This window comes from Myxine glutinosa, chromosome 6, assembly GCF_964187855.1.
Source record: "Myxine glutinosa chromosome 6, kmMyxGlut1.1, whole genome shotgun sequence".
In the NCBI taxonomy this organism is placed as follows: Eukaryota; Metazoa; Chordata; class Myxini; order Myxiniformes; family Myxinidae; genus Myxine; species Myxine glutinosa.
Window position 1 is genome coordinate 110,745,246 of NC_136266.1, and position 14,472 is coordinate 110,759,717.

General features: G+C 47.2%; 1 protein-coding gene across 2 annotated transcripts in view; it reads right to left on the reverse strand.

Moving 5' to 3' along the window:
* LOC137429248 (ankyrin repeat and SOCS box protein 5-like) overlaps positions 1–14,472 on the reverse strand; it is a 55,778-nt gene that overhangs the window by 15,732 nt on the left and 25,574 nt on the right. For both annotated transcript variants that reach the window (XM_078780381.1, XM_068119224.2), the window contains 4 exons: positions 11,181–11,260; positions 8,680–8,787; positions 8,294–8,441; positions 4,937–5,116 (listed from right to left, as the gene is read on the reverse strand). In XM_078780381.1, coding sequence (XP_078636507.1) covers positions 4,937–5,116; positions 8,294–8,441; positions 8,680–8,787; positions 11,181–11,260 — 516 coding nt within the window. The remainder of the gene's footprint in view (positions 1–4,936; positions 5,117–8,293; positions 8,442–8,679; positions 8,788–11,180; positions 11,261–14,472) is intronic.

Genomic DNA, 14,472 nt, shown 5'->3' on the forward strand with positions numbered 1-14,472 from the left:
ATTATGACGTCATATGTCACGTGGTATGGCCGCCATCTTGGAAAAACCAAAAACGTTGCACCTCCATATCTCTGAAAGCGCTGCAGAGAAAAAATTGAGACATGGCTCATTTTAAAGAGCTCTCCATGTGGAATAATAAATGTTCATGATGATGCCATACAACAACAACAACAACATGCATTTTAAGGCCATTTTCCCTGCTATAGCGGGGGTTAGCCTTGCGGTCCCCATGACAATCTTCTCCATTCTGCCCTATTTTCTGAATCTCTCCTTGTTAACCCCCTTGCCCGCATTTCTTCTTCCACCATCTTTAGCCAAGTCTTTCTCGGTCTTCCCCGTCTTCTACTTCCTTCTACATTCATTTCCATCACTCTTCTCAACCAGTCACTTTCATCCTTCCTCAACACATGACCAAACCATCTCAACCTGTTCCTCTTCACAGCATCAATCACAGGCTCTATTCCCATCATCTTTCGCAATTCATCATTTGTCTTCCTCTCTCTCAACGATACTCCGCACATCCGTCGAACCATTCGCATTTCCACCCTTTCCAACCTTCGTTGCTGCTCTACGTTCATTACCCATGTCTCGCTCCCATAAATCATAACACTTTTCACACATGCAGCATACACCTTTCCCTTCAGCTTCAACGACACTCCCCTCATCATCAGCACGCCACTCAATTCCCGAAACTTCTTCTATGCACATCTCACTCGAGCAACCGTTGCCGAGTCTGATCCACCTTCTCCATTCAGCATGTCTCCGAGGTAGCAAAATGTTTTCACACCTTCCAGCTTCACGCCGTCTCCAAGATCCAACTCAACATTTCCTCCATCTGCAGCTCCCTCTGTGCACACCTTACATTTGAATGTAGCTGCCACACTGGTAAATGACCCTCTCAGACAACTACATTTTTGATGAACCCACTCAGCGCACATTGTACATTGAATGGGGTTCACTCCGACACCCTTCCTGCACACAGCACACGGCCACTTCCCAGTTCTTTCCACCTCACGGCCACTTCCCAGTTTTTTCCACCTCACCACATGCTTTACCACTTGCCATCACCTTCGTCTTTCCGATATTCACCTTCAGACCTTTTGTCTCCATACATTCCTTCCATGGAATGGATGATGCCATAGGTGCCTCCATTATTACGTCATAATTAGACAAGTACAAAACTTCATCCGATCAAGATGAAATTCCTTGAGCGTCATCTAGGGATAAATTGGTGAAGAAAAATAATAATAATGACGTCATCTGTCATGTGGTTCGGCGGCCATATTTCCTTTTAACACAAAAGCCTTAAAACCACTGAAAACACATCCTGGCGAGGGTCTGCAATCTCTGATTGCTCTTTCTTGTTAGATTTTGGTTCAGGCACAGATCCAGATCTGGCCTATCAGGGGGATACAAAACGTAAACCATTCAGCCTGCCCCCCCCCCCCCCCCAGACAAAGTTTTTTTTTTTGCTTTTTTTTGTATACAAGATCGAGGCTCGTGAAAGAGCTACAGTAATCATGCAAAAAGTCAAACTGACACATAAAACATATAATAAGGGGAGCGGTAGACAAGATGGGGAGAGAAAGGGAAGGACACAACCACAACATTTGAGAGCAGGGACATCGAGAGATCTGTGGGAGGGACAGGGCTTGGGGGGGAGGTGGGAGAGGTATAAAACACATGGACACTGCAAGGACTTCCAGGAAAGAAGTTGGAATTTCAAAAAAGTGGATCTAGGGTGAATTAGCGGGGGTAGAAAAGATCAAGGTTTTGGATGGGGGAAGATAAGAGATGGTGGTGAACAGCTGTTTTCAAGACCTGGAGGGAGGAGTGGGATTGAAGAGAGTGGGGGAGTTTGTTCCAGAGGCAGGAGAAAAGAGGAATGAAAGAGTGAAGGTGAGCAGAGAGTCTTGATTTTGGCAGTTTAACCATAAGAGGGTTGCTGGCAGATCTTGTGCGACCTGTATGAATATTTGGGGGACAGAGCACAGAGAGAGCTGGGGGGGGGGGGGGGGCAAGGCCGGAGAGGAGTCGGTAGAAGACAGAAAGACCACCAACCTGCCTGCGGTGAGTGAGTGAAAGGCCCTCGGAGTTAGCTTCATCGCGGGAGATTCCAATGATTCTGAAAGCTTTGGTTTCAACAGCGTGAAGCCAAGCTAGGTGTGAGGCAGGAGCACCGGCTCAGAGGGGAGAACAGTATTCCATTGAGCTGCGGATGAAAGCCTTGTATGTTGTGAGGAGCTCAGGTGTGCCAAGGAAGGACTTCGCACGACGGAGGATGCCCAGTCGGCGACTGGCTTTGGAGGCCAGCTTGGAAATGTGGTTTTCCCAAGAAAGATCATGGCAGATAGTGAGACCCAAAAGCTTGAGCGACAGAACTTCTTGGAGAGGAATGTTGAGAAAGTCGATGGGAGGATTGTCCAGTCGGTCTTTTCGGAGAGACAAAGTGAGATTTGTCCGGATTGAAAGACATGTTCCACTTGTTTGACCAGTCTGTGATTTTGTCCAGGTCTGCAGAGAGTGAGGAGGCTGCAGACTGCCGATCTGAGGGATGAGGAATGGAGCGGCAGAGAGTGGAGTCATCAGCAAAGAGATAGAGAGGATTTTCCAGAGAGTCGGAGAGATCATTGATGAAGACCACGAAAAGCACAGGGCCCAGAACACTACCTTGGGGAACTCCAGCCAGAACAGGAAGGGGAGATGAGAGAAATTCATTCAGGGCCACACGTTGACTACGACCAGAGAGGAAGTCCGCAAGCCATGCGTGGAGATTTCCATGGATACCATAGGAGAGTTTGGTGAGCAGAACTGGGTGCCAGACGTTAGAAGTTGTATTTGTATTTTACACCGAGTAAAGTATATAAGTGTTTATATCTGGAATACCCGGCGTTGTTCAAGAGAAAAATAAACATTAACATATTTGGAATGAGGGCAAATATAATGGAAAAGCAATTACATCCAAATCAGAAATCATAATTTCACCTTTTTGTTGAATATATGCTGCGTTCATCACGTTAATGAGTTAAGTGTGATGCCGATTAGAAAAAAGAAGAAGCCCTACTCCCAACTTTGTACACTTCCGGAATAGTTTGATTTATTTGTGTTCAAATGTCTGGTGATTGTTTTGTATTTATTTTTTCGAATGTGTACTTATATATAACTGTCATTAATCAAAAAGGCTTCGGCACTATTGAGCGATTTTTTTTAAATCCCCAAAAACGAACTTTTTTTTTTTCAAATAATAATTATTTTGGCCTAAAACACTCCCAGACACTCACTGATGAACCTCTGAAAGTTTGACGGAGATTCGTTCAACCATCTCTAAGAAAAATGGCGACACACACACACACACACACACACACACACACACACACACACACACACACACACACACACACACACACACACACACACACACACACACAGACAAACAGACCAACAGCTCTCTTTTATAGATAATTTCCGCAATAATGATAATGTAACGCTAATATTATAATAAATGTAATCGTAACACTAATCCCTTCGTAGTGACTGAAAGTTACCAGAGGTTAAAATATATCTTCTATATATTGAAGTAGCAGCAGTTTTGTTTTGTCACACTACGTCATTACGTCTTTCTTCAACTAACGTATCAAATAAGCCCGGCTACGCCGCTGTTAGACTTTCGGTCTTGTTTAGTGATAATTATGACGTCATAGGTCACGTGGTACAGGTGCCATCTTTGAAAAATGTTGCACCTCTATATCTCTGAAACCGCTCAATGGAAAAAAATGAAAAATGGCTCATTGTCAAGTACTCCCCATGGGGAATAAGATATGTTAAAGATGATGTGATGCCTTCATTATGACATCATAATTCGACAAGTATAACACTTCGTCCAATCAGTATGAATTTTTTTCCTCTGCAACTGTTGTTCCCCATGGATACGAAATTTGCAGCATAGGAGCGCCTCCTCCTCTATCATTTTTAGCTGCGACGAGCAGCTCTATGAGAGGACCGCATTGTTGTTGTTGTTGTTGTTGTTGGGGTGCCTTTTTGAATAGTGCATGCGCATACACTCGGACGTGCGTTGGTATGAGGTAAGAACATCGCGGACTAAAATCGCGATTTGTTTGAAGAAACCAGAATAAATTTAGCTGAAAGACAAAAAGACGCGAGTGCATGCGTATAATGTAATGACTGGTCGAATTTGGTAGCGCATATTGCAACGGATATCCTCATGATTCTACACGTCGCAGCTGGTGACCACACTGTGGTCATTTTTGTCTTGTTTAAATGATAGTTATGACGTTATAGGTCACGTGCTACAGGCGCCATCTTGGAAAAACATAAAAACGTTGCACCTCTATATCTCCGAAACCACTCCATGGGAAAAATGGAAACATGGCTCATTGTAAGGAATTCCGCATGGGGAATAGGTGTTGTTAACGATGAAGTCATTGGTGCCTTAATTATGATGTCATAATTCGACAAGGACAATGCTTAGTCTGATCAGTTTGAAATTTATTGAGTGTGGTCTATGCAACAATTATATTAGAGAATGCAAATTTATTATGTCATCGCTCACGTGGTCTGGTAGCCATATTGGATCAAATAAAAAAAACCTTTAAAAACAGAAGAGTTGGCCCGCACCAAGTTGACTGCGCGGGGTAAGTATTCGATGAATAGCATCTGGTTTTAACCAGTTTTTGGTTTGCAAAGTACTTGCACACACATACTGCACTGGTTCATGTTGTGGACCATCAAACGTGATCGCTTTAAAGGGAGTATTTTTAAGTATATCCTGCTGAACGTTCGGACATTCAAGATGGAGGCACACTGAGTTTGATTTGAAGCACAGCTACCCATAATGAATACATCTGGTGCACAGAGCCATATATGCGTGTTTTGTATTTTTAATTGACCTCAGATAATATTGCAAAAGTCATCGTACCAGCTTGCAGGAGCACAAGTGCAGCCTCTGGGTGTCCGTGTACAACCGCTGCATAGAGTGCTGTGCTTTGTGTATTTGTAGATTGTATTTGATTCTCATCATCACCATTGCTCCCCGTTCTTGCTTCTTTGTCCGGATCAACACCTGCGCCCAGCAATGCCATGAGACAACTGGTGTGTCCTGCACACGGTGAGTACACAGATCAATGACACAGAAGATGATCACTCAAATGATGAAATCAAAAACATTTTGATATAATAAAGTGCATCTACTCAAAGTGGTGGTGGTGTTCATCATGTTGTTAAACAACTCAAATCACTCCATGCTCTCCTTTAGTAGAGAAGAAAATTACCATCGCTACTGGTTTGGCCTACACCTGATCTACTTTAAATGAATAATTATAAACACCTTTAAAATTGCACAAATGAACTAAACTGTGCTGTATAATATTGTTACGTTTGTGGGGGGTAGGCAATACCTTAGTCCAGGTAGAATTGTATAGGTAGTGTGCTCTGACTGTCGTGAAGTAGAAGAAACCCCATGTATCATAAGTAGGAAATTCGTTTAGACCGGATGTCGTGTAAGCACGTATCTTCGTTCCCATCACAAGGGGTGGGGTTATGTTAATTAGTTAGGGATTATGGGTAATTAATCCCCTGTATGTAATGGCCTCTGTTATTAGTCCCCTACCGGTTTACACCGGAGGGGACTATAGGTTTGCATGCCGTCCCTCCGTCCGTCAGTCCGTCAGTCCATCAGTCAGTCAGTCAGTCAGTCAGTCAGTCCGTCAGTCAGTCAGTCAGTCAGTCCGTCAGTCCGTCAGTCCGTCAGTCCGTCAGTCCGTCACGCAAAGAACAGTTTTCCGGACTTTTTTTTCTAAACTCTTAATGCTAATGATTTCAAACTTGGTACATGGTTTCCTCATGATAAGTTACAGATCAGGTTCGAACTTCACGACGTTTCGATCATTTTTGACAAAGTTATGGCACTTTGTTTATTCTAGAGTTCTCCTCAAGCCACACCACCCACCCTCAGCCTTGTCTCGCGAACGTCAAAAGCGCGACACAGCGCGCGCTTTCGGGAGGGGCGGAGCCAAGCCGAGCAACATATATATACACATTGATCATTGAACGTGAACCGGAAAATATAATAAATTACTGATATTTAGCGACTGGAAAGGTTCTTTATCAACAACGTATTTTCTCGTGCTTCTGCTGACCTGTCTGCAAGGTGTATAAATCGAAGTCCCGAGTGCGAATCACACGTGAGCCCGTCCTGAAGTAATGAGCGATTGGGAACGATTCAGAACCCGTGGGTAAATAACCCTTAGTAATTTCCCCAACAGTTTTCCGGACGACAGACAGCCGGTAGGGGACATGTATTGCAGCGCAATACTCAGAATGCTTGTTTTTCCTCTGTTCCTTATGACACCAGCAGCACACACACAAGCTAAGAAATCGCACATTAATGACACTAAATAAAAGTGACCGGATCCGGGACATTCAACTACCGCTGGTGCCGCAGCTGTCACATCGCAACACAAGCAGGCAGGTCTGGGAGGCCACACCCCTGAAGAGCAGTGATTGGTCAGGACACCAAAAGCGATGAGATGGCACTTGCTGATAGGAGCGGACACGCAGACGTCATAGGATGACGTCAGAGCCTCGAGTACAAAAGATTGTGCCCCCGACATTTTGTCCTCTTGAGCGAGAGACATTCATTGAGAACAGTCACGATTTTGTATATCTCTCTGCTTCGGGACTCCATGGCGAACTCTCCCTTTTTGGTTTTCTCTCGCTCTTTGGTCAGATAGGCCCTCGGCATCTGGAGTTCATACAGAACAGTCACACATACGGTGCCTCTTGAGCTGGACTAGGAGGTGGTGGTGGAAGGCGGGCGCATTTGCGTGCTCTCTTAGCGCGGGGTTCCAATTGGAAGCACGGTCGCATTTTTCTTTTCCTTGGCACATCGGTGTTGGTGAACAAGGTCGACGGGGTCGAGCAGGGGCAAGTGGAACGGGCGCGGCCTGCTGACTTTGCACTCGGTGGGAGAGGAGTGGACTGCACAGCGAGGCCTAGTTCTCACTCGCGGCAGTGCAGCCTGTGGTTCCTGCGACGGTTGAGAACCACACACACATATTTATTTGCCAGTTATTTTTCCCCTTTGTCTGTATACGGGTCTGTGCGGGGACGTCCCATTTAGGAATCATAGTTTTTATCGTGCATTCTTTGTTACCGGCATTTCTTTAATAAAGCCGATATTTTTGTACAGTTAAATCCTGTGTCGGTTTTGAATTAATCATCGCAGGTGTGAAGATGGCCGGTGGACCCATACAGGTAGAGGCTCACAGCTCTTCCCCCATTCCCCCCACACCCCCCTCTCCCCGTGACGAAAGACCGTCATTTTTCACTGAACGCCTCGGAGTTAAAGCTCGTCTGGTCATCCGTGTCGCTCTGCGGTGTTCACAACTGGGTAGGCACACGACAATATTATAGATATAGAGTGCTTTCAGAAAGTATTCACACCCCTTGACTTTTTCACTTTTTGTTGTGTTACAGCCTGAATTAAAAATGGATTAAACTGAGATTTTTTTTTCCACTGATTTACACATAATACCCAATAATGTCAAAGTGGAATTTCTTTTTCAGAAATGTTTACAAAATAATTAAAAACTAAATATAGAAATATGTAATTTACATAAGTATTCAACCCCCTGAGTCAATATTTCGTAGAAATGCCTTTGACAGCGATTAGAGCTTCGTGTCTTCTTGGGTATGTCTGTATCAGCTTTGTACATCTGAATTTGGGGAGTTTCTCCCATTCTTCCTTGCAGATTTGCTAAAGCTCTGTGAAGTTGGATGGGAGCGTCGGTGAACAACGTCCATGAGGTCAAACGTTGTGGCGCTTTTAACATAAATAAAACTTCTGGGCTCCTGGTCTGAGGGTGACACATTCAGCAATAGCTCGTCATTGCGTACAATCTGGCCATGAATTTGATCTGAGTTGGACTCTCATCCGGAGTTGGACCGACATACCATGCCGAATAAACATCAGAGATTTGGTCCTCAAGACATGGCATGCCAAAGGCCATGATGGTCGTCTGACTGGTGAATTGATCTACCTATCCAATACCCACCTCTAATATGAATTGATCTACCTATCCAATACCCACCTCTAATATGAATTGATCTACCTATCCAATACCCACCTCTAATATGAATTGATCTACCTATCCAATACCCACCTCTAATATGGGCTGAAAAAAACTGCATGATGGGTATAAGGTGCAAACAAAGAGATGCAAACAACACTGCATCATGACGATCACTTATTGCTGTCGACACACCGTGTGCTTACCTCTTGCTGCTGAGAGGTGAACAGAGGATTGCAGCGGTGAGGTGTGCGGATTTGCTCCCACAAACATAAGGTAGGACACGCAAGCCACGTTATTGGCCACACACGCCAAGCTCAGGGGAGTACCACCACTAGCACTGATTGCATCAATCTGTGTTACAATCACACACAAAGGTACAATATTTAATAACAGCCCTGAAAACAGGCGACTTTCAGAGAATAACATTTGAGCAATTTTGTATTAATACTGCTCTCTGAAAGGGCCTTAACTAACAAGCCTTAAGCAGATTTGAAAATGTATTCAACAGTTATGTGATTTAAAAACAATCATGATAATTTTCAGCAAGTCTATATATTTGTACATTGAAATAATGTGACATTTTACTTACTTTGGCTCCGGCGCATACGAGTTCTCGGACACAAGCAACATGGCCGCCTCTGCAAGCTTCATGTAGAGGTGTGTGCAGGTCAAAGGTCACCGCATTCACATCACAAGGCTGGCAAAGAGTCAGAAAATAGACGCGTCTATCAAGGAACGTCTCATTGAACTCTTGAAGGAATAAATAAATTTTGCCCTTTTGAGACTCTACTTTCAATGATCAACCAATCATTGCATCCGCCACCAAAGGTGGATGGAGGTTATGTTTTCACCCCTGTCTGTCTGTCCGTTTGTGAACAAAATATCTCAAAAAGTTGTGGACGGATTTGGACGAAATTTGGCAGAGAGGTAGCGGATGTGACAAGGACAAAATGATTAGATTTTGAAGAAGATCTGGATATGGATCCGGATATGAGAATTATTTAATTTTTTAAGTGATTATTCACCATTGGGAGATAAGGGCCAAAAAGGATACATGGCAGGATATCTCAGAACGTTGTGGACGGATTTTGACGAAACCTGGTGGAGATATTGTGTGTCTGAGACGGACGATTCGATTCGATTTTGGTGAAGATCTGAATATGGATTCGTACCGTATATAAGAATTATTTAATTTTTAAGTGATTCTTCACCATGGAGTGATATGGCCAACCAGGTGGAGGTGTGCTCTCCACTGACTGCCGTTCTAGTTTTGATATGTCGTTTACCAGGCTGAGAGAAACTATTGCCCTGATCTCGGAAGGGAATCAAACATTGTGAAAGTCTAATATCTACCATTCACTTACCCAAGGGAAAAATATACCCAGAAGTAATTTTAAGTACTGTAGTGGTTGAAAAAAATAGAAGTTAAAATTTATTTGATAATATTTTGGAACATCCCCAAATTTCAAGTCCAAGTGGGTATTATTGAGAGGTGGGGATGCTCGAAAGAGGATGGATGGTCAAATCTCATGTCATCTCTCCAGGGATGGAAAAGTAGAGATGGTCACATTCTTCCCTCTAAGGCTGCAGTCAAGCAATGAAGCAGCATCTCATATCATCTCCTATCCATACCCATGATGTTTCTCTTCCTCTATTAATGCAAACCCACCTCTTACCTGCAGATTGCTGCACATCCCCCCCCCCCCCTCCTCTATTCCTGTTCACTCATATTATCCGGCTTGGTGTGTACAACTGTGGCCCCGGTGCCAGTATGATGTCTTTATACCTTTTGTTACCCTGTTTATCCATAAGCTTAGATTTTGTATACTAACAAACTAAATAAATACACACTAAACTATAACAGCATTTGGCAGAAAGCAAACCTCATCTGTAGAGCACATACCACCGACAGGTTGAACAGTTTACGTTTTGTATCTTTTTTACGTTTAAAAAAAAAACAGTTTACGTTTTTTTGTACGTTTTGTATAGTTTACTGATAGTCTCGATCTGGAATCGGACCTGAACCAAAATTTAATCGGCCTGTCACTGTCACTTAACCATTTATTACATCGACCATGTTTTGTCAGCATCTGGATTTTCTTTCCAGATTTTTCAAGAAAGGAGATTTCAAGATTTCCAAAGAAAAAATAATTTTTCTTTCCTGGAAGTCCGAGCAGTGTCCATGTGTTTTTTTTTTTTTTTTTTACCTCTCCCACTCCACCCCTTCCCATGCTTCCTCCCCCAAGCCCTCTCCCTCCCACAGATCTCCCGATGTCCCTGCCCTCCATCTTGTCTCCCGCTCCCTTTATCATATGTTTTATGTGTCAGTTTGTCTTTTTGTGATCAATGTTAGCTCTTACACGAGCCTCCATCTTGTACACAAAAAAAAACAAAAAAAATCCATCCAAAACTTTTTGAGATATCTTGCTATGTATCGTCTTTGGCCCCGTCTCTCAATGGTGAAGAATCACTTAAAATTATAGTGTGTATATTGAAATCTTCACTAAAATCGAATCATTTCTTACTTCTTACACACCCAACCTGTCCACCAAGTTTCGTCCGAATCTGTCCATAGGTTTTTGAGATATCGTGCTATATATAGTTTTTGGCCATTATTACTCAATAATGAAGAATCACTTAAAACTATCCGATCTGGATCCGAATCTTCACCAAAATAGAATCAATGTGACCTTTTCATGCATCAAACATGTCCACCACGTTTCGTTCGAATCTGTCCATAAGTTTTTGAAATACTGTGGTTTCGATTATATCATTTTTGGCTCGATCTCTCAATGGTGAACAATAATTTTTGAAAATTCTAGTATCCAGATTCAAATCTTCACCAAAATTGAACCAATGTGACCTCACACACCCGACCTGTCCACCAAACTTCGTCTCAATCTGTCAATAACATTTTCATATATCCTGCTCAGAGAGAGACCTTTTGAGTCTGTCTTTGAGACAGACAGTCAAACAGATAGACAGAGAGACAGACAGGGGTGAAAACATAACCGGTGGCGAAGATAATAAATACATAAACGACAAGCTCCATGTAAATAACTAAATGTAAGCCATATTCTCATCAAGTACCTGTGTCAGGAGGCTCTGGAGTACTTGGAGACGGCCATTACGTGCTGCCTCATGCAATGTTGTCCACTCACCCAGAGAACCTGCTCAACCATAGCAGAAAGAACAAGCATAAGCGGTCGCACCTACTCATTGCTGATGGTAAAGTCATTGAGGTTTGCACGGTACTGTATAGAGTGTAGACCATCACAACACCGCAGAAGGCACCACCCACTATGACTTATCTTAACGTCACCAACTGTTTACACATTATTATGGGGTCGGCGGGTTTGCCCCAAATCTTCCATGAACCGGCTGAATCTGATTTGGCTGAATCTGATTTTTGCAGGAATTTGTAATTTGGTGGTGGTGCCGGTGATATAGCTCGCATATTCTTTGAGGAAAACACCGTGGAACCTTTAACGTCCAGTTAATGCTAGCAGACAGGAGGAGTCCAGTTGAATGTCCATCTGTGGGACACTTCAATGATGCAATGCTCTGCTTGAGGAGTCTAAACACGTTTTGAAATATTCCCCCACTCCCAAAAAAATTCCCCTTTTGTTCTGTAGGTGCATGACAGGGCCGATGACGTGACAGAGGGCACCATGAGCATGTTTATATTGTGCTCAAAAGGCCAATACAGTGGTTCCTCCCAAGTGTTTATACACACTTAACCCTCTTGAGCGGCTGACCAAACACAAACTGGCCACTGTTCGCAAGGCCAAGGCCAAATAGCGACCCACTGTTCGCAAGGTCTTGGCCAAATAGCGACCCACTGTTCACAAGGCACAGGCCAAAGAGCAACCCACTGTTCACAAGGCAGAGGCCAAAGAGCGACCCACTGTTCGCAAGGCCAAGGCCAAAGAGGGACCCACTGTTTGCAAGGCCAAGGCCAAAGAGCGACCCACTGTTCACAAGGCATAGGCCAAAGAGCGACCCACTGTTCACAAGGCAGAGGCCAAAGAGCAACCCACTGTTCGCAAGGCCAAGGCCAAAGAGTGACCCACTGTTCACAAGGCATAGGCCAAAGAGCGACCCACTGTTCGCAATGTCTCGGCCAAAGAGCGACCCACTGTTCACAAGGCATAGGCCAAAGAACGACCCACTGTTCAGAAGGCCAAGGCCAAAGAGCGACCCACTGTTCACAAGGCAGAGGCCAAAGAGCGACCCACTGTTCAGAAGGCATAGGCCAAAGAGCGACCTGTAGCAGTTACCGCTGGATGCACACAATCGCCTTGCACCAGCCAGAACACGGCCAGACGCGCCTCTCCCGGGCATGCCCGGACTCACTGTTCCCGGGCACGCCCGAACCTCCCGGGCACGCCCGGTCTCGTCTTTCCCGGGCATGCCCGCTCTCGCCTTTCCAGGGCTTGCCCAGAGCGTCCGGGCATGCCCGCTATCGCCTTTCCAGGGCTCGCCCAGAGCGTCCGGGCATGCCCGCTATCGCCTTTCCAGGGCTCGCCCAGAGCGTCCGGGCATGCCCGCTATCGCCTTTCCAGGGCTCGCCCAGAGCGTCCGGGCATGCCCGCTCTCGCCTTTCCAGTGCTCGTCCAGAGCGCCCGGGCACGCCCAGCCTCGACTTGCCAGGCCGCAGCCAAACACGCCCGGGCAGGTCCAGACTCGCCTTTCCAAGGCTCGCCTTTGACACCCGGGCATGCCCGGTATAGCTTTTGCCGGGCAAACTTCCCGACATAAATGTGTATATATATTGCTGCCCGATAAACGGGCTTGGGTCAGAATACCTGAGCTGTTTTGTTTCAATAAAGCAACTCGGACGAATTCCGTCTTTGGTCGCGTCACTTCTTTCGACTCGCGTTGGAGCGCAGCTCCTTCACTGGTGACCTACCGACATGGACACGGCAGTGACTCTTAAACTGCCTACCTTCTGGGAGGCTCACGCGGCTGTTTGGTTCTCCCAGGCGGACTCCCAGTTCGCCCTGCGAGGCATCACCGCGGACGACACCCGCTTCCACCACGTCGTGGCAGCGCTCGGTTCCGCCACCGTGGCCCGCGCCCTGAGCCTCCTCGAGCACCCGCCGGCTGCCGACAAGTATGACGCGCTGAAGACGCTCCTCCTCGACGCTTTCGCCCTCTCACCGGCGGCACGCGCACGGCGCCTGCTCGACCTGCCCGAGCTCGGCGACACGCGCCCATCCGAGCGCATGGACTATATGCTCTCGTTGCTCGGTGAGCACTCTCCGGATTTTCTGTTCCGCGAGTTGTTCCTTCGCCAGCTGCCTCACCCGGTACGCCTCGCCCTGGCTGGCACGTCGATCACCGATCCCCGCGCCCTCGCCAGGGAAGCCGATAAGATCTCCTCGGCGGGCCAACACATCGGCGCAGCTACCTGGAGCCTGCCGCCGTCCGAGGCGACGCCCACGACGCCCGAGCGCCCTGCGCGGTTGGAGGCCGAACTGCCGGTGAAACTGGCGGCCGCCACGCCGCACCGACCGCTTCCGACACGACGGCCGGGGCCTCCACCTGACCAGGCGTGGTGTTATTACCACGCCAGGTTCGGACACAAGGCTCGGATGTGCCGACCCCCGTGCACTTTCGGCAAGTCGGGAAACGGCCGGGCCGGCGTTCATTCCCAGCCATGAGCGCCGGCCACTCGGGCAACTTGCTTTTTATTCGGGACAAAGCATCCGGGCGGCGTTTCCTTTGTGACACCGGCGCCCAACTGAGCGTCATACCCGCCTCCGAGCAGGACAGGCGGGACGCCGTTTGCGGCCCCTCTTTGGTCGCTGCTAATGGCTCGGCCATACGCACTTTCGGCCCGCGCAACGTCACCCTCTGCTTCGGCAGCCAGCGCTTTCAGTGGACCTTTGTGACCGCCTGCGTCCCCATGGCTTTGCTGGGCGCCGACTTCCTCTGCGCGCACGGGCTGCTGGTCGACGTCAAACGTCGTCGCCTTGTCAACGCCGAGACCTTCAGCTCCCTGGCGTGCACGATGAGCAGCTCCGCGCCGACCGAACTGGCGTGCGCCCTCCCGACGGCGAACGAGTTCGCTCGGCTGCTCGCGGAATTCCTGGCCCTCACACGGCCGACGATTTCGGCCGTCACAGTGCGGCATGGGATCGAGCACCACATACCCACTACGGGCCCGCCGGTCTACGCCAGGGCCCGCCGCCTCGACCCGGCCAAGCTCGCCGTGGCAAAGGCCGAGTTCGACGCGTTGGAGCACCTCGGCATCGTGCGGCGCTCCAATAGCGTGTGGGCCTCACCACTGCACATCGTGCCAAAGCCGGGGGGCGGATGGCGCCCGTGTGGCGACTACCGCCGCCTCAACGACGCTACCACCCCCGACAGGTACCCG